General features: G+C 37.1%; 1 protein-coding gene and 1 non-coding gene across 4 annotated transcripts in view; both read left to right on the top strand.

Annotated features, from left to right (window-relative positions):
- Ipo7 (importin 7) overlaps positions 1 to 19,045 on the top strand; it is a 42,236-nt gene extending 23,191 nt beyond the window's left edge. For 2 of the 3 annotated variants that reach the window (XM_028894624.2, XM_037211571.1), the window contains 19 exons: positions 1,106 to 1,200; positions 1,315 to 1,399; positions 3,333 to 3,467; positions 4,162 to 4,261; positions 5,163 to 5,239; positions 5,352 to 5,468; positions 6,759 to 6,848; positions 7,245 to 7,410; positions 7,565 to 7,725; positions 8,582 to 8,710; positions 10,476 to 10,542; positions 10,621 to 10,746; positions 11,441 to 11,538; positions 12,618 to 12,713; positions 13,282 to 13,502; positions 13,590 to 13,795; positions 15,666 to 15,872; positions 16,592 to 16,708; positions 17,321 to 19,045. In XM_028894624.2, coding sequence (XP_028750457.1) covers positions 1,106 to 1,200; positions 1,315 to 1,399; positions 3,333 to 3,467; positions 4,162 to 4,261; positions 5,163 to 5,239; positions 5,352 to 5,468; positions 6,759 to 6,848; positions 7,245 to 7,410; positions 7,565 to 7,725; positions 8,582 to 8,710; positions 10,476 to 10,542; positions 10,621 to 10,746; positions 11,441 to 11,538; positions 12,618 to 12,713; positions 13,282 to 13,502; positions 13,590 to 13,795; positions 15,666 to 15,872; positions 16,592 to 16,708; positions 17,321 to 17,418 — 2,391 coding nt within the window. In that variant the 3' untranslated portion in view covers positions 17,419 to 19,045. The remainder of the gene's footprint in view (positions 1 to 1,105; positions 1,201 to 1,314; positions 1,400 to 3,332; positions 3,468 to 4,161; positions 4,262 to 5,162; positions 5,240 to 5,351; positions 5,469 to 6,758; positions 6,849 to 7,244; positions 7,411 to 7,564; positions 7,726 to 8,581; positions 8,711 to 10,475; positions 10,543 to 10,620; positions 10,747 to 11,440; positions 11,539 to 12,617; positions 12,714 to 13,281; positions 13,503 to 13,589; positions 13,796 to 15,665; positions 15,873 to 16,591; positions 16,709 to 17,320) is intronic. The other variant, XM_028894625.2, reaches the window with a different exon arrangement.
- Positions 6,978 to 7,161, top strand: LOC114710469. Its single transcript, XR_003737059.1, has one exon. It is a non-coding gene; the product is annotated as a small nucleolar RNA SNORA23 (small nucleolar RNA).
- Positions 19,046 to 19,641: the final 596 nt, after the last annotated feature.

Genomic DNA, 19,641 nt, shown 5'->3' with positions numbered 1-19,641 from the left:
ATAGGGTTTTTCTGTGTAGTCCTGGTTGTTCTGGAACTTACTCTGTAGATCAGACTGACTGCCTTCCACCTCCTTCCCTTCCAACATCTGCCTCTGCCTCCCAGGTGTCAGGATTAAGGGTGTGCACCACCATAGCCAGCTCTTCAGTTTCCATTTGTGCTCAAAGGATTACTTCTAGAAAAATAAGCTGCTTGTATGTATATCTCATGCTCGTACTTCCACCTCATTTCCGTTCTCTCATTCTTTTTTTGTGGGGTAGGGGTTCAAGACGGTTTCTTTTTGTAGTCCCGGCTGGGATGAAAGGCGTGCACTATTACCGCCCAGCCTATTCTCATTTCTTACACAGTAGATTTTGTCTGTTTTGAACTAATAGAAGTAATCTTGTTTGTAGTTTCTTTTGTTTAATATGTTTAGGATATTTGTTCATATTTGGTTGTGATTTGTATATTTTTACTGCCATGTAATACCTTTTGTATTACATAGTGCCATAGCTTATGATGTGGTACATGTTTATGGGGATACCCAAGTGGTGTGCTTTGAGTATTATAGTCACTTGAAAGGGTTTATGAATGGGTATTTTCTGTCACATGTGTTCATTCCTGAATAAATACTAAAGTATAAAGCTGGATCCGAGAGTAGATATACATGTTTGACTTTAGTAGTAGTACCTTCCAAATTGACTTCCACCTGATTTGGCATTGTTCTCAGTGGCAGTGTATGAATGTTTCAGTTCTGGGTTTCACTTGAAACTTAAAAATGTCAGGGATATCTTAAGTCCAACTCATTCTTTTATTATGTATACTGTGTTCTGTCTGCGTGTATGCCTACCCACCAGAAGAGGGCATCAGATCTCATTTTAGATGGTTGTGAGCCACCATGTGGTTGCCAGGAATTGAACTCAGGACCTCTGGAAGAACAGCCAGTGCTCTTATTCTCTATGCCATCTCTCCAGTCCCCCCAGCTGATTCTTTTAATGATTATGTTATCATTACTTTAATTTTGAATGCTTAGGTTCTTTACTTTTATGATTGAGTCTATTCTTACCTGATACAGTTCTTCCTATATTATAGTCTGTCAATATTATTAAATAAATGTCTCTTTATAGGAAACACTTCAAGTTGAAGAAGATGACAGACCAGAATTACCCTGGTGGAAATGTAAGAAGTGGGCCTTACATATTTTAGCAAGACTTTTTGAAAGGTATGCCCCTGTCCATACATAGTAATTTAAATTTATTTTTTTCAAGCTTTTGCTATTATGAATATAGATGTAAAGCATTATAAAGAAATAATGTGCACATTCATGTTCATGCAGATATGGAAGCCCTGGAAATGTTTCTAAGGAGTATAATGAATTTGCTGAAGTCTTTCTGAAGGCATTTGCTGTTGGTGTCCAGCAAGTAAGTCTTAACATTTCTTTAAATAGAGATGTGGTACTTTCGTTTGAGTTACTTTAAAGATTCATTTTATGTTCATGGGTGTTGGGCATACATCTGTGCACCACTTGCACATGCCTGGTTCCCTCAGCATAAGTTCTCACCCTGTGGGTTGCAACCCTTTGGATTTATAACAACCCTTTCACAGGGTTTGAATATCAGATATTTGGATTATAATCCATAATAGTAGCAAAATTATAGTATAGTTACAAGTAGGAATGAAAATAATTTTATGCCTGGAGGTCACCACAACCTGGGTAAAATTTCAGGGTCCCAGCATTAGGAAAGTTGAGAACCACTGTCTTAGAAGCTTGAAGAGAGTGTCAGATCCCCTAGAACTAGAGTTACAGTTGGTTGTGTGCCAATATGTGAGTGCTCGGGTGTGAGCAAATGGTGCTTTTAACCACTGTTGTCTGTCCTGTCCCACATTTATTTGGTTGGTGGTTGGTGAGATTTTTTTGTTTATTTTTGAAGACAAGATTTCTCTGTATAGCCCTGATTGTCCTGAACTATTCTGTAGACTAGTCTGGCCTCCAAGAGATCTGCCTGCCTTTGCCTGCTGAGTGCTGAGATAAAAGGGTGCACCACCAACAACAACAACAGCCTCTTTTTTTTTTTTAATGCAGTTATTCTGTGTAGCCTAAGCTGGCTTAAATTCACTTGGTTCTGTCTCTGGAGTACGAGACCAGAGGTGTGGCACTGAGCCTGACTCCAGCCCTACTTTTCAGTTTATTATATTTTATGTGCTTTGGTGTTTTGCCTGCATGTATGTATGTGTGAGGGTGCCCTAGAGCTGGAGTTACAGACAGTTGTGAGCTGTCCTATGGGTGCTGGTAATTGAACGTCAGTCCTCTGAAAGTGCAGTCATGCTCTTAACCGCTGAGCCATCTCTCCAGCCCTACTTTAAAAATGCTTTTGAAAATTCTAACCTTTCCCTCATTTCATTAGTGTTGGGATTTACAGGTTTGTCATGATTTGTTTGGCTTAAAGTTGATCTTTGTCTTCTTTTCTTCTAGAAGACTGTTTTTGAACCTTCTGGCAGTTGTTAAACATTTTTGGCCTGAGGAGTTTGATTATTTTGTACTCTTCCAGGAAGTGATGTATGATAGCCATATTTTCAGGGTTTGGGTGTTTTTTGTAGTTTTATTTGTTTAGATTTCAATTTTTCAAGACAGAATTTCTCTGTAACAGTTCTGTCTGTCCTGGAGTGCTAGAATTAAAGGTGTGCACCACCACCACCCAGCCCGTTTTTAGTCTTGAATGAATAAATTTCCCTAATTGTGGATAAAGGGAAAGGAGGGATAAACATTAACAAATTGAAGATATCCAGCAGAAACTGACTTAGGAAGTCTTGTTCATGACAGCTGGAGATCCCAATTAAAAGAGTCAGGGACAGAGCACTATGTTCTCACAGTGAGACTTGTAAGTCAAAGAACAAATATCAGAGATAGAATGAAATTGATGGCCAACAACACCAAGCAGAAACTGCCTTGAGTTGAGTTTGACACAGTCTTCCTTTGGTTTATCATTTTATTGCATTTAAAATACTTGTTTTGCATGAACATGTGTATATGAGTGTGCATTTCATTGCATGCATGTGGAAGCCAGAGGACAACTTGCCAGAATCCAGTGAGTTCCAGGTTATAATTCAGGTTTGGTGGCAAGTCTTTCTGCAGAGCCATGTCACTATACCATTTATTATTTTAAATGCCTTGGAAATAAATGTAGTTCTCCACAAGTTCTAAATGTCTTTTTTAAAGGAGTATGTTTTTTTATTTTGTGGCGATGTATAGGCATGTGTTTATATTAGCTTGTAATAGATGTGTTTTTATTAGCTTGTAATGGATAAAATTTATCTGAATTTTGTTTTTGATTGTGCTTTTTCTTTTTTTTAAAGGTTTTATTGAAAGTGTTATATCAGTACAAGGAGAAACAATATATGGCTCCTCGAGTTTTACAGCAGACATTAAATTACATTAATCAAGGAGTTTCCCATGCTCTTACTTGGAAGAACCTGAAGCCTCATATACAAGTAATAATTATCTCTCGGGATGGCTTTTTTGTTTTGTTGATTGATTTTTTTTTGGTGTTTCTTTTTTTGTTTGTTTGTTTGTTTTGGTTAGCAGTTGTAATAAAATACATTAATTGCAATCAAGGTTAAATAATTTTGGGTTTTGAAACTTAGTCTAGTTCTGGTGATTGTTTGGATAGTGCAGCAGAAAAAGAAGAGAACACTTTGATAAAGTAAAGTAATAAGAGGTATTTTATGAATATCCAGCTACATTTTAGTCTAAAGCCCAAACTTCCAACTAATATCTAAGCTCTAACCATTAGATTGTAGTTAATATTTTTGTCATGTGATTTGAACTGAGCAGGGGCCTATTTTCATCATGTTGTTATTTTGATAATTTATTAACTTCCAGAGTTCTAGAATTTGCTTGTCTTTACTTCCCTTGTTTTTTTCATGTTTTGGGGTGCTAGAGATTTCGCCTAGGCCCTGTAGTACTGGTCAGGCTCTGCACAACTGTGCTACCTATGTATACATGTGTCTTAGTATGTAATCGTTATAAGTGGATATACAGCTTGGATGTTGGTGTAAAATGTATTAAATAAATTAATGGAGTTTGCTATCATTTTATATTTATTTTGTTTTGCTACTTAAAGGAGATTGGACAGGTTAAAATTGAAAGCTGAAGACTGTTACTTTCTTAACTTTTAAATTGCAGGGCATTATCCAAGATGTTATTTTTCCATTGATGTGCTATACAGATGCTGATGAGGAACTCTGGCAAGAAGACCCTTACGAATATATACGCATGAAGTTTGGTAAGAAAGTTTACCTTGCTTTCTGGGTATGGTGGTGCAGGCCTATAATCCTAAAACTAGGAAGGAAAATGGAAGGTTATCTTCAGCTGCATGAAAATTCTGAGGCAGCTTCAACTATGTAAGACACTATCTCAAAAACAAAACAGGGTCAACAAAGATGGGTAAGGTGCTTGCTGCCAAGCCTGATGACCTCAGAACTCAAATAGGAGATTGTCCTCTTAAGACCACAACATACCTACTGTGGTATGTACCTCCCCATCTACTCACACATAAATAAGTGAATATAATCAAAATATTTTTTAAATAAAATTTTTACATTTAGAAAAAAATACTTAAGTTTAAGATTATAGAGGTTGTGTGCAGCCAGCCTGAGCTTCATAAAGTATATAATTTATGTCTTGTGTGTCCTTTTAGGCCTATTCATTCATTATAGAACCATTATAGGTTTTGTTTGATTGGGTGTGGTTTTTGAGACAGGGTTTCTCTGTGTATTGCCTTACCATCCTGGAACTGTAGGTAGACCAGACTGGCTTCCAGCTCACAGGCCTTCGCCTCCTGAGTGCTGGGATTAAAAGGCATGTGCCACCCTTGTGGCTAACTTTAACTCAAGATTCTCCTGCATCAGCCTCTTCAGTGCTGGAATTACAAGTTTGCATCACCACAACAGACTCAAAGACTTTGTTTTTTACTGAACCTAATTTGTAAATTAGGAATATGAAATATTTTCCAAAGAAAATAAGTAAACCAGGTACCAAATTCCATGTCTGTAATCCTTTTATTTGGGAGTTAGAGGCAGGAGGATAAGGAGTTCAAGATCAACCTGGGATACTAATTACATTATTGCAAAACAAAGCAAAAACTATCATTTTCTCTAAATTTTCATTTTACATTTATTTTCTAGATGTGTTTGAAGACTTCATTTCTCCTACTACCGCTGCCCAGACACTTTTGTTTACAGCCTGTAGTAAAAGGAAAGAGGTGAGTTATCACATAGATAACATTTGCTTTATTATTTTAAATTTCTTCAAATATGCTCTTTTTTCAATGTTAATTGTGTGTTCTTCAAGAACTGTATTTCTTGTCTCTTCAGGTACTGCAAAAGACTATGGGATTTTGCTACCAGATTCTTACTGAACCAAATGCTGATCCTCGTAAAAAAGATGGAGCCTTACATATGATTGGTTCTTTAGCTGAAATACTTCTAAAGGTATTCCTTCATGTGAGAGAGTGTGTGTAGTTAATAAATATTTTTAATTATATATATTGCATGTAATGTGTGTAACACATGTGTGCAGTACCTATCTGCAGAGGCCAGAAGACATTGTTAGATAACTTGAAGCTAGAGTTACAGGTAGATGTGAACGGCTGATGTGGGTTATGAGAAGTGAACTCTGATTATCTGGAAGAGCAGTGAATGCTTTTAACTGCTGAGCCATCTTGCCAGCCCCTAAATTAATAGCTTGGTTTTTGTTTTGTTTTGTTTAGTTTTTTGTTTTTCCCTGAGGTGTGATATGTATACCATGTAGTTTGTCTATTCAAAGTATATAACTACAGCTGGTAAGCCACCAAACCTGACTTGAGTTTAATTCTCGGGTCTCACATAGTAGGAGAGAATTACTGCAAGTTGTCCTCTGATGTCCACATAGCACTGTGGCAAACACACACAGACAATAAATAAGAAATATAATAGAAAATTCTAAGAGAGTGTAACTGAGTGGTTATTAAGGTATTCACATTACTGCATCCATCTCATTTCAAGACATTTTCATCACCACAAAATTGAAATCCTGTCTTGCTTTTAAACTCAGCACTTGGGAAACAGAGGCAGGCAGAAGTTTGTGAGTTGAAGACCAGCATAGTCTACAAAGCAAAGTCTACAAAGTTCTAAGACCCTGTTAAAAAAAAAAGTAAACAATAAAACGAAAAGAAAAAAAATCCTGTCTCTAAAATAGAAGTCTCCCCCTATTTCATGCCAAACCTCCCAGTCCTGCACTTACATTTATCTATGAATTTATTTTGGACCTTTCACACAAACTGAGGGTTGCATGTCCTTTTTTTACTGTCTTTGGATTTAGTGTAATGTTTTAAAGGTTTCTCATCTAGCACTTGGCTATGCTTATTCCTCAGTACCAAATACTGAACTGAATTGTTAATACTGCATTTGTTCATGTTTCAGCTGATATATATTATCTATGTTTCTTCTTCTCTATTCTGAACCTTGCTAAGAACATTCTTTTACAAGTTTGTGTAGAGTGTATATTTTCATTTTGCATATATCTCAGAACCTAAATTGCTCATGTTTAGAAAACCAAAAACGATACACAAAATGTCTGTAACATTTTAACATCAGTAGCATATGACAGCTTCATGAGATTAAACGGATTAGAATAAATGTGTGTCTCTTTATTAGTCCCTTTTAACATTATCGTGTTTATTTGCAATTTGAGACAATTTGTGTTTAGACAACTTTTTAGAAATTTTTTTTTTATATTCACAGAAAAAGATCTACAAAGATCAAATGGAATACATGTTGCAGAATCATGTATTTCCTCTCTTCAGCAGTGAGCTAGGCTACATGAGAGCAAGAGTAAGTTTTAAAATTGTATTATTCCATGTATTTTTTTAAATGTCCTTTAAGGAATAACTGAAAATGTTTGGCTTGAAAATGTGTGTCTTTGTTAAGACTTCTTTTTCTGTACGTCTTCATCTGGCTGCTGTAGTACTGTGTGCATAGTTGTCATCTATGTCTGGTAGCAGTATCTGTTTGTGTTTTGCATTCAGATCTTGCTATCCACACAAAGAATGTGCAGCCAAAGAGTAATATGGGATCATAGTACTGGTCTAGTGTTATGTGTTTGAACACACCTCCCACTGACCAGCCTCCAAATTCTCAGACAAAACTCTGGGAAGAGCTTATTTTTGGGAAATCTATTACAAGCTGTTTATCGGCACATACACACAACCCTTCCTCCTGTATTTAAAGGCTTGCTGGGTACTTCACTATTTTTGTGAAGTGAAGTTCAAAAGTGATCAGAACCTCCAAACAGCTTTAGAGCTGACAAGAAGATGTCTGATTGATGATCGAGAAATGCCTGTGAAAGTGGAAGCTGCCATTGCACTACAAGTGTTGATCAGCAATCAAGAAAAAGGTAAGTGCTTTGTGTACAAATACCCTTATTTAACTGTAAGGCAGAATTCTAGGGACTAACTTAATATACTCCATGAAAGCTCTTGGTGTTTTCTCTTTTTGTATCCAACTTATTATTTACCTGTTTATTAAGTTCCTCCCCTGCTCTATTACAGCTAAAGAATACATCACTCCATTTATCAGACCTGTAATGCAGGCTCTTCTTCATATTATAAGAGAAACAGAAAATGATGATCTTACAAATGTAATTCAGAAAATGATCTGCGAATATAGTGAAGAAGTTACTCCCATTGCTGTAGAAATGACACAGCATCTGGTATGTTCTTTCAACCTGTTACTATTGCAAAGATGTTAATTTGACTTTTTGTATCATCTCTGTAGATTGTCACAGGTATCTTGCTTTCCCTAACAGCAAATATTCCATGGAACTTACTATGTAACATGTTGTATAAACCCCTTGACAGATACGTAACTCATTTATTTTTTCACATGCTTCTAGTTGAAATGATTGTGAAATAGAAAAAGGTTGAGTAACTTGCCAGAGCTAAATGTAGTGTGTCTGGGATTCATCCTTGTATTGTCATAGTTTAGGCCCTTAGGTGTGTTAGGCTCATTATCTGTGGGGTTTCCTGAATACTCAGAACAGTTGGTATAGTTACAAAAAGCAAATCAGGCATGGAGAGGTGGTTCAGTGGTTAAAGCACTTCCAGCACCTCCATGTTGGCTCAGAACTGTGTGCAACTCCAGATCCACAGCATCCATGATGCCCTCTTCTGGTCTGTGTGAGCAGGCACCAAACATGCAGGTTTTCCACAGACATACTTGAAAACAACACACTCTAACATTAAATTATGTTTTTAGAAAGGCAAATCAGCAACCTGGTGATTTAATATACCTGAATTTAGGCATAGTCAAAGAAAGGTTCTAGCACTAGCACTCTTGGGTTCATCCAGTCCTTTTGGCACTAATAATATTAATGATAAGCACTCTCTGCCTTGCATCATTACCCTAATAGTTGTCAGTCTGCAATTAATTCACCCAAGTACTGTGGCAGGAAATTTGAGGCCTGCCTGGGATACACATCCTGCCTGATACTCTGTGTGTCTGTGTTCTTACTCTTCCCCCAGTCTTAAAACCAAAACATTGGATACATTTCATACTCTTGATTCTAGGCAATGACATTTAACCAAGTAATCCAGACTGGGCCAGATGAGGAAGGAAGTGATGACAAAGCAGTCACTGCTATGGGAATTCTAAATACAATAGACACACTTCTGAGTGTGGTTGAAGATCACAAAGAGGTAAGAAGTAAACAGTACATCAAAATATAAAGACTCATGCTACGCGGTTCTTATGGAATCTTATCAAGTCATTTTATCTGCTTTTATTTGATGACTTAATTACTTCTGGTTGTAAGGTTAAGATTGGTACCTTAAGGCCAGGCGTTGGTGGCGCACGCCTTTAGTCCCAGCACTCGGGAGGCAGAGCCAGGCGGATCTCTGTGAGTTCGAGGCCAGCCTGGGCTACCAAGTGAGCTCCAGGAAAGGCGCAAAGCTACACAGAGAAACCCTGTCTCGAAAAAAAAAAACCAAAAAAAAAAAAAAAAAAAGATTGGTACCTTACAAATGTTAAGTTTTAGAGTATACACACAGTGATTGGGAAGTAGCTGCTGTTTGCTTTACCATTTTTTGTAGCTCATAATTTTTCTTAGATCCAGCACATGGTGATTTATTTGAAAACATGGTACTAATTTCACTTGGAGGTTAGTTTTGGACTGATGAGATTATTCACCAGGGTGAGGTCCTTTTATCCAAGCCTGATGACCTGAGTTCAGTCCCTGGACACAGCATTTGCACACAAATGAATGCATGAATGTATGTATGAATAAACAAATAGGTGTAAAACATTTACCATAATACTGAAATTATCATTATCTTCATCCTTTTTGCCTATTATCTTTTTGAAATGTAAGGGGAATATAATCATGAATATTAAAAGCTTTAATTATTTAGATCATAAAAAACAAGAGAAAAAAACTGGTCCCACCTAAATTCATAGTATTTTAACATTTTCACTGGATTTTCTTTAGGTTTTATTTCCCATAAGAACCCAATTTTAATTTTTTATTCTCCCCCCACCCCACCCCCACCCCTGTGCTGGGATCAAGGCAGAGCTTCTTATATGCTAAGAGGTAGTTCTACTATTCAGCTATACCCCAGCACAGACAGTTTCAGATAGATGAAATTGAGTCCCTCAGAGATTATGTTCTTTTTGTTTGGTATTTTTGAGATAAGGTCTTACTTTTTGGTTGCATCCCCACAAAGGCTTTGAAATCATTATATATAGCTTGTTCTGTTTTATATGTTCTTTCTATCCTCTTAACTTTAGCCTCATGACTACCACAATGGTTGGCTAGAGATAATTTCAACCCTGCTTCTTTCCCCACAATCACTGTCATGAATTTGGTGTCAGTGATTGTACTGTGGATATGGCAAAGGGGGATAAACAAAGGCCTTGAACTCACGGAGCTTCACCTGCCTCTGCCTTCCAAGTGCTGGGATTAAAGGCGTGGACCGCCACTGCCTGGCTCAACCAGGCAGTTTTAGTTTTGTCTGGACTGAGTTTATGTATGCTCAAAATACATTGCTTTCTTTTTATAGTTTTGTGATATATATACTTTTTATATATATTTGTGATAGTATTTTCCCATTATGTTATTTTTGTTAATAAGCAAGTGGTTCCTTATTTTTCTCATTGTAATGATTTTCCATTAAATATCAGTATAAGCTGGGCGGTGGTGGTGCACACCTTTAATCCCAGCACTTGGGAGGCAGAGCCAGGCGGATCTCTGAGTTCGAGGCCAGCCTGGGCCACACAGTGAGTTCCAGGAAAGGCGCAAAGCTACACAGAGAAACCCTGTTTCAAAAAAACAAAAAAAAAAATAAAAAAATAAAAATAATGTCAGTATAAGATTTCTTTATAATTTTATATGTTGTTTCAGAACAGATTTAAAGTACTTTCTTAATAAAAATGTGACTTTATAATTTTTATTTTTTTAACTTTTAGATAACCCAGCAGCTTGAGGGAATCTGCTTACAAGTCATTGGGACCGTTTTACAACAGCATGTCTTAGGTATTATACCTGATTTTACTATTTTTATATCATTTAAGGTGAATAAGCATTTCTTGACAACTTGATATTCTCTTCTAGAATTCTATGAGGAGATCTTCTCTTTGGCACATAGTCTGACATGTCAACAAGTGTCTCCACAGATGTGGCAGTTACTGCCCCTTGTATTTGAAGTATTTCAGCAAGATGGCTTTGATTACTTTACAGGTAAAGTCAAATCAACATGAAAATATGTATTGTTACTTAACCCCCACTGTGATTACCACATAGCTTATAATTGAACACTGTACATTTTCCTGCTTTAACTGCTACATTGTTTAATCAGTAACAATGCCTAAGGATGACATATAGGTATTAATGTCTGTTGTATCATTATTGTTAATGTTTACTTTTAACACCACACATGCACACACATGCATAATAATATTCTATATAAATAAGTGTATGAGTATGTATTTTTTGTTTAATAGAAAGGAATTCTTTTTAAAGTGATTGATAGAGACAGAATAGTGCTAGATTTGCCTTTTGGTGAGAAAACTTTTTTTCAGAAATAAATGAAGTATTTTTATAAATATGAGTAAGTTCATAGTGGTGGCACTCAGAGGCAGGTAGGTAGGGGTTCAAAGTCATCCTTGGCTACCTACCTAGTTTGAGGTTAGCCTGAGCTATAGGAGACTCTGCCTTTTAAATCATTGTATATAGCCTGTACCAGTTTTATGTATTCTTTGCATCTTCTTATCTTAGCCTTGTGACTACCATCATGCTTTGCTACAGATAATTTCAACCCTGCTTCTTTCTCCACAATCACTGTCATGAATTTGTACTATGGGTATGGCAGAGGGGGATAAACAAAGGTAAAGGATGTACAAATTGATTTTTTTTTTTTTAATTTTAACTATAGACATGATGCCTCTTCTGCATAACTATGTAACAGTTGATACAGACACGCTTCTATCTGATACCAAGTATCTTGAGATGATATACAGTATGTGTAAAAAGGTAGGCCCCTTTTCTAATAGCAGATATCAGAAGGTTGTTGCAATAAAATGGTATAAATAACACATGCTCCTAGATTGTGCTGAACACAGAACATATTGATCAGACAATTAAAGATTTTAAAAGTTACAAAATTATTTCTTAGAAGGGCATGATTACTCACAGTTGTGGGTTCAAGCAAGGGGATTGACAGTTCAAGGTTATCATGTGGTACATAACAAGTCTGAGGCTCTTACCAAAAAATTGGAATGAAATGTTGGGTTTGAGGAAATATCTTCAATTAATAGAACACTTGCCTAGCATGTGGAAGATTCTGGATAAATAGACAAAATATTTTAAATTTGGGATTTTTTTAAAGATTGGACTTTAGAGATGTTTACAAAAAGGAATGCTTGGAGATTACAGGTCTTTGGCTGAGTATGGTGGCATACCCCTTTAATTCCAGCACAGTGAGTTAGAGGCTACCCTGGCGTATAGAGCAAATTCCAGACTAGTCAGAATTACATGGTGAGACCCTGTCTTCAGACAACAAAACCAAAAAAACTAACCAAAACTACTCTGCCATTTGGTGTGGGTGTGGTGTCAGTGTCAGACCAATCTAAAAGCTTTCATCCTCCTGTCTCAACTCAGCCTCTCTAGGATTTTGATTATAGGCATGTGCTACCACACTTGAGGTGGTGGGTGGGTTTTTGTTTTGTTTGTTGTTTTTGTGTTTTCTTTTGTTTTGAGACAAGGTTTTTCTGTGTAGCTTTGTGCCTTTCCTGGAACTCACAGAGATCCGCCTGGCTCTGCCTCCCGAGTGCTGGGATTAAAGGCGTGCGCCACCACTGCCTGCATTTTCTAGTTTTTACCTCTGTGAGAGAACTTAATGTTTGTTAACATACTAGAGTCCAGAAGAAGAATTCAGGACATGTGCTTTTGTCTTATAAACTAGGGTGCCAGAAGGGTAGGCTGTGACACACAAATAGCATCTGTCCTTTTTCTGGTGATCATGGAAGTTATTCATCTAAATATGTAGAGGGAAATTATTTCCCTGATTTAAACAGTTCACAAAGCCTTGCAATTTGTATTGTGTTGATCAGGTTCTTACTGGAGTTGCAGGAGAAGATGCAGAATGTCATGCAGCAAAATTGTTAGAGGTCATCATTCTACAGTGCAAAGGGCGTGGCATTGATCAGGTGAGTGTTGCTGATTTTCTGTTTTAGACTTTAGAGTGTTGGTCTCTCTCCCTCCCACCCCCCCAGGGTTTCACTGTGTAGCTTTGAGCCTTTCCTGGATCTTGCTCTGTAGACCAGGCTGGCCTCGAACTCACAAAGATCCGCCTGCCTCTGCCTCACGAGTGCTGGGATTAAAGGCACAAGCCACCACCACCCAGCTAGAGTGTTGGTCTTTAAAATTAGATTTCCCGGGCCGGGCGGTGGTGGCGCACGCCTTTAATCCCAGCACTCAGGAGGCAAAGCCAGGCGGATCTCTGTGAGTTCGAGGCCAGCCTGGGCTACCAAGTGAGTTCCAGGAAAGGCGCAAAGCTACACAGAGAAACCCTGTCTCGAAAAACCAAAAAAAAAAAAAAAAAAAACCAAAAAAAAATTAGATTTCCCATGAAAACGCTGTAACAGTTAAATACTAGTCATCTTTAGATGTCCTCTTTAGGGTCAGAGGTTCAGTTGAAGTGATGAATAAGTTAATATAGTAAGCTAGTTAAGATGCTATTATAATCTTGGAAAATCTTGTAATCTCTCTTTACAGTGTATTCCATTATTCGTGGAGGCGGCTTTAGAAAGACTGACGAGAGAGGTTAAGACAAGTGAACTCCGAACAATGTGCCTGCAAGTTGCAATTGCAGCCTTGTATTATAATCCACACCTACTACTTAATACCTTAGAAAATCTTCGCTTCCCTAATAATGTTGAACCGGTTACAAATCATTTTATCACACAATGGCTTAATGACGTTGACTGTTTCCTGGGGTAAGTGATAATAAATTGTAACTTTATGCAGGACTTTGCTTTATATTATGACTACAGTGTAATTCTCATTTTTATTTACAATTTTAGGCTTCATGACAGGAAGATGTGTGTTCTGGGCTTGTGTGCCCTTATTGATATGGAACAGATACCACAGGTTTTAAATCAGGTTTCAGGACAGATTTTGCCAGCATTTATCCTTTTATTTAATGGATTAAAAAGAGCCTATGCCTGTCATGCAGAACATGAGAATGACAGTGATGACGACGATGAGGCTGAAGACGAGGATGAAACTGGTAAGGGATTTGTGCTTAGAATCATCTTAGAATTCTTTATCATAAGATCATAGCCAAATGCTCTCAGATTCATTTATAGGAAAGCCAGGTATAGGCCAATACCTCCTGATATCCCAGTGCCTGGTAGACTACAACAGTTCTCATGTTCTCACATTTATGGCCAGCCTTAGCTAAATAGACCATATTTTTTCAGAGTTAAACTTGAAAGGCCATAAGTGCCAAATAGTATTAAAGGTGTTTAGGAAAATGAGCTAAGAATGTAGCTCAGTTGCTAGAGTGCTTGCATAACATGCACAAAGCCTGAATTCCATCCCAGCACCTTATAAACCCACCACTCTGAATGTAGAGGTAGAAAGATCAGATTCAGTGCTCTCTTCTGGCATCCTCAGGTGGTCCACATACATGGTATACTTATACATATGAAAGCAAAACACTTCTTAATACTTATAGAAGAAATTTTCTTTTTTTTTTTTTTTTTTTTTTCTTTCTTGAGACAGGATTTTTCTGTAGATTTGGACCCTGTCCAGGAACTAGCTCTGTAGCCCAGGCTGCCTCAAACTCACAGAGATCACCTGCCTCTGCCTCCCGAGTCCTGGGATTTGGCATGTGCCACCACTCCCCGGCCAAAATAAAAGAAAGAAATTTTTTAGATAAAAATATTAGAATTAAGGTAGATATTGGCTTCAATACTTATAAGATACTGTAGGCTATTAATGGAAATTGAATTTGACACCTGTAATCTCAGTGCACTTATCAGCATACTAACCAAAAGTGGCTATATCTGTAGAAATCATGCCATCACCAAAAAAATCACCTCAAGTTCTTTACCCCTGGATTTTTGAGACATATTCTTTCTATATATAGAGCCCTGTCCTAGAACTCACTATGTAGATCAGACTGTCTTGAATTCATGGAAATCCACTTGCCTCTGTCCTCCTAAGTACTGGGGTTAAAGGCGTGTACCACCGTGCCTGGCTCACAACCAGTCTCTATGATTTATTTTATGCACACTGGTGTTTTGTTTGCATGTATGTCTGTATGAGGATGTCAAATCCCTGTAGTTGGAGTTACAGACAGTTGTGAGCTACCATTTGGGTGCTGTGAATGGAACTTGTGTCCTATGTAAGAGAAGCCAGTGCTCTTAACCACTAAACCATCTCTCCAGCCCCTCAAAACCAGTTATTAAAAGACAAAGCAAAGTTCAGCCTCCTTGAAAAGAAGGTGAAAGATTCTTGGGAGGAGAAAGGGTGGGGGTTCGTTTGCCTGAAGCTTTCTAGATTGTTTGATTGGGTAAGTAGTATTTTATTTCTGTGAAATAAAGAGCTCTGGAAGTTTACTATTGGTTCTCTAGTCTCTGTTGCCGCCCCTGCCTCCCTCTTTTTTCTTTTTTTTTTTTTTAGTGTAATTTATCTTAGAGACAAGGTTTTACTTTGTACCCTGTTTTGGCCTGGAACTCAGCTTTTTTATTCCCCAATGTTGGGATTACTTACTTGACCAGGATTGGCCTTAGCAGGCCTTTTTAACATGGATTATAACAGAAAACCATTCAGTATCCTTATCACATGGGGACAATGATTCTTGTCTATCACCTTGAAGAGATCAGGCAGTTTTCCTTCCTTTTGTCACCTGTATTTGGATCATAGATGGAGCCAGGTGTTGTGACACACACATGCAATCTCAGCAGCTAAATGGAGCATGACACCATGAGTCCCTCTCCAGGCTGAGTTTGTGGAGAGGCCCTATCTTAACAAACAAAAAGTTTTATTATGTTATTTTCAGTTGAGTTTCATAGACACCTAAGAGTGTTGAAGTAATTGTCACTTTGCTGAGTAACAGAATGTTTCATTGTCATAAATACCTGACTTGGCAGAAGAACTGGGGAGTGATGAAGACGATATTGATGATGATGGGCAGGAATATTTGGAGATTCTGGCTAAGCAAGCAGGTGAAGATGGAGATGATGAAGATTGGGAAGAAGATGATGCTGAGGAAACAGCTTTGGAAGGCTATTCCACAATCATCGATGATGAAGACAACCCTGTTGATGAGTATCAGATCTTTAAAGCTATATTTCAAAGTAAGCCAACTTCTTAAATGAACCATTTAATTGAATAGATCTGTTCTTTGATGTCTACCCCTTAGATAAGAGATTCACTTGGCAAAGCAGTACAAAATATTTGCTTCCTTTGAGTTTTGGAGATGGGAATTTACTATGCAGACCAGGCTGCCTATAATATGTACCACCGTGCCTCTCATTTGTACTACCATGTCTGGCTTCTGCCTGTATTCTATTACTTACATTTAATTTGTAATTTGAAAGATGTACATTATCAGAAAATTTCATGAATTATACAGTTAAAACCTTTTTGTTTTGTTCTTTTTGTTTTTTGAGACAAAGTTTCTCTATAGCCCTGGCCATTCTGGAACTAGTTTTTTAATCTTTTGTCGGAATTAGGCTAGCTTTATTTCTGAAGTCTGTCAAGTTTGTTATTTATTAAAAAGTGATGAGACTTAGCCGGGCGGTGGTGGCGCACGCCTTTAATCCCAGCACTCGGGAGGCAGAGCCAGGCGGATCTTTGTGAGTTCGAGGCCATCCTGGGCTACCAAGTGAGTTCCAGGAAAGGCGCAAAGCTACACAGAGAAACCCTGTCTCGAAAAACCAAAAAAAAAAAAAAGTGATGAGACTTAAATCTTTTTGTGGGGGGGGTGTTGACAAGGTTTCTCTGTCTTGGAACTCAAATTGGTTATTATCATATCTAATGTTCTTCCTCTCACTCTCTTTTCCTCCCTATACAGCTATTCAAAATCGTAATCCTGTATGGTATCAGGCCTTGACTCATGGTCTTAATGAAGAACAAAGAAAACAATTACAGGACATAGCAACTCTGGCTGATCAAAGAAGAGCAGCCCATGGTATGTTAGTAAACCATAACTCTTCTCTGATGCAATTAATGACTTCATACAGCTTTATAATTGAAGGGACTTTATTTACAATTGAAGGCATTTAACATTCTGTAAATGTATGTGGGCTGGAGGTATACACACTGAATTGTCTTTAAGTATAACTTTAGATTACACTCAGTGTGTAGTACCTTAATAAAATTGCTTAAATTCAGGATAATGTAACAAATTCTGTTGAAGATATAAAATTTTGAGTTATTAAAGATCATAGATATTTTATCTTTAAACATTTCAGTATACATTTTAAAATTCAACTATGTATGATACATAGCCTTACCATTTTCTGTAAGTGTTAATATCCAATCAACCATCTGAGTAGTCGTAGTGTAAGTTGAGCATAATATGCTGGTGTATTTTATATTTGGGATTTAATTGCATTTCACCAATTAGATATATTTGTCCCCTTTTAAGATGAGTACTTAATTATTTATTTGTATAATGTAAAGTGTAGGGACTTTTTTCTTTACCAGTAAGTCAAAATTGGCTAAGATCTCTAGTACATATGTCTATTAAAGCAGTAAGATGATCAGATGACCGTTAATGTTTCACCTCCTTGTTTTCTAGAATCCAAAATGATTGAGAAACATGGAGGATACAAATTTAGCGCTCCAGTTGTGCCAAGTTCTTTCAATTTTGGGGGCCCGGCACCAGGGATGAATTGAGCTTCTACTTTCTTTCCTGCTGTGTGAGTGTAGTGAAGAGCTTGTGTTCCTCCTAGTAGTGGTTCCAGAACTGGTTCATGTTATCTACTAACTGATCAATAGATGGACAGAAACCCCAGGAGGTGGGAGCTGATCATGTAACCTGGCACTGGACGAGAAACTAGAGGGATCTGGGGAGGGGTTAACTTGGGGGGCTATTTTCTTTATTTTTTGAAGAAAGTAAGATCCTGACTCTGAAGCTTCAAGAGACACTGTGGAAATCTGAAATGAGGGGATGTCATGAAGGCAGCTTTTCTTTTTCTGAGGAAAAAAATAGGCATGGGCTACAGGACTATTTAAAATGTCTCATTTACAGTATATAAAGTTCAAAGGTAGATGTAATTCTTACACCTATAAGTATTTGTCCGATTTCTGTCTCTTCCTTACCATTGGGTATCCTTTATATGTAAATAAGATAAGGTAATCAGATAACCTTATTCAGTCTATCATTTTCATTCATCAGATTGTTCCTATGTAGATTGGACATTTATTGTAGCACTACATAACTGATTTTAAAATCTGTAAATGAATTAGCACTTTCATATTGAAACAAGCCTGCTAGCCTATGTATAAAAGCAAAACTGTTTGCTGTTTATAAAAAGGGATGTAATGGGGTGGGGGGGCAGGGGTAATTTCAGGTTAATTATTAATTTAAAAATGAACTAGCAATTTTGTATCTGGTGACTTTGTGGTGCACTCACCTCTGGTAGTGACTTGAATTCGGTATGTAAAAAGGGGTTAGTGATGTTTCATTGCTGCTAAAAATGGCAACTCCCTCTGTGTCCTTTTTTGTTCCTTAAAGCTCTCAGTGTACAAGTGGACATTTGGATACAAGACCTTATGTAACAAACAAAGGTGATATCTGAAGCATGTAAATTGGATATAAAAATTCTACTCTTAAAGAGTTGATCTAGAGTATGGCTAAACATCTATATATGCAATATATTAAAAGAACTTAATTCGGCAATTATGTCTTGATCTGATTGCAATTTATTCCTAATTAATCCCTATCCCCACTGACCTGTTTTTATCCTGTACCAGAAAGAGTGCAAAATGTACTTAAGATTAATATCTGCCCATCCCTCTTTTCTCCTCTCTTCTACCCGTCTTGATTATGGTATCTTTATTCTGACTGTAGACTGAAGGCACATGGTTCCCTCTAAAAACCACTATTGATACCACTGCAGAAACAAGCCAGCAACAACAGGGTGGCGAGGTGGGCTTCTCCCCTCTCTTCCTAAATGCATGTTCAAAGATACTCCCTTATTGATCTTAAACATCTGTCAGATGAGTCATACATTGGATTATTTTTTATATACATGTATACACAATATTTCAAATTGAAAGCAACATCTCAGTGGATTCAAACTACATACTGTTGTCTAAAACAAAATTTATAAACTGTACAAATGAAATGCACATATTGATATTTAAAATGCATAATTAAGAAAACCCTTTGGTGTTGTGTTTTTCTTGTATACCAATACTCAAGCCACTGATGTTAGCACTGTTTGGTTTTCTATTTTAACTCTGAAGGAGTGTGAATGTATTTCTGAATTTAATACTAAAATATTGGCCAAAAGAAAAAGATGTCTAAATGTGTGGGTACAAACTGTAATCAAGTGTGCTACTACTACCGTCTCATAGTTGGGCACCAAGTGTATACCCTAGGTTTGCTTAAGGGATTGTCACTGTTCTACAAAATCAATAAAGTAAAAATGAAGTAGTTATATATATATATATATATATATATGCAGCATTGTACAGAGGGGAGATACTGAATATTATTAACATTATGGTCTTCCTTTATGTTTTTGTACCCTAATATCTACTCTGCTTTTTAAATTTTCAAACTTCAGTTATCTTTGAATTGATCCAGTTTTCACACTGTTACCGGAAAACCATATCTAATAAAGGTTTTAGTTAGTCCCATACACAGAATGAAAATTCTCATTTGGTGAGGTTCTTGTTTCAAGAAACTGTACTGGCCTATCTTTAAAAACATTTATTGTTGAGCCAGCATTCTGGAAGCAGAGACCAGCAGATCTTTTAACAACAAGGACAGCCAAGGCTACACAGAAAAACCCTGTCTCAAGACCGAAAAACTTACTGTCTCTTATGTAATATAATCTAATCACCATTTATAGATATTTAATGTTAGGATTTATAATTATTTAAATAGTG

The sequence above is a fragment of the Peromyscus leucopus genome, chromosome 1 (assembly GCF_004664715.2).
Source record: "Peromyscus leucopus breed LL Stock chromosome 1, UCI_PerLeu_2.1, whole genome shotgun sequence".
Lineage (NCBI taxonomy): Eukaryota > Metazoa > Chordata > Mammalia > Rodentia > Cricetidae > Peromyscus > Peromyscus leucopus.
The sequence above is the reverse complement of the archived record's forward strand: the minus strand, read 5'-3'. Positions and strand labels throughout refer to the sequence as shown.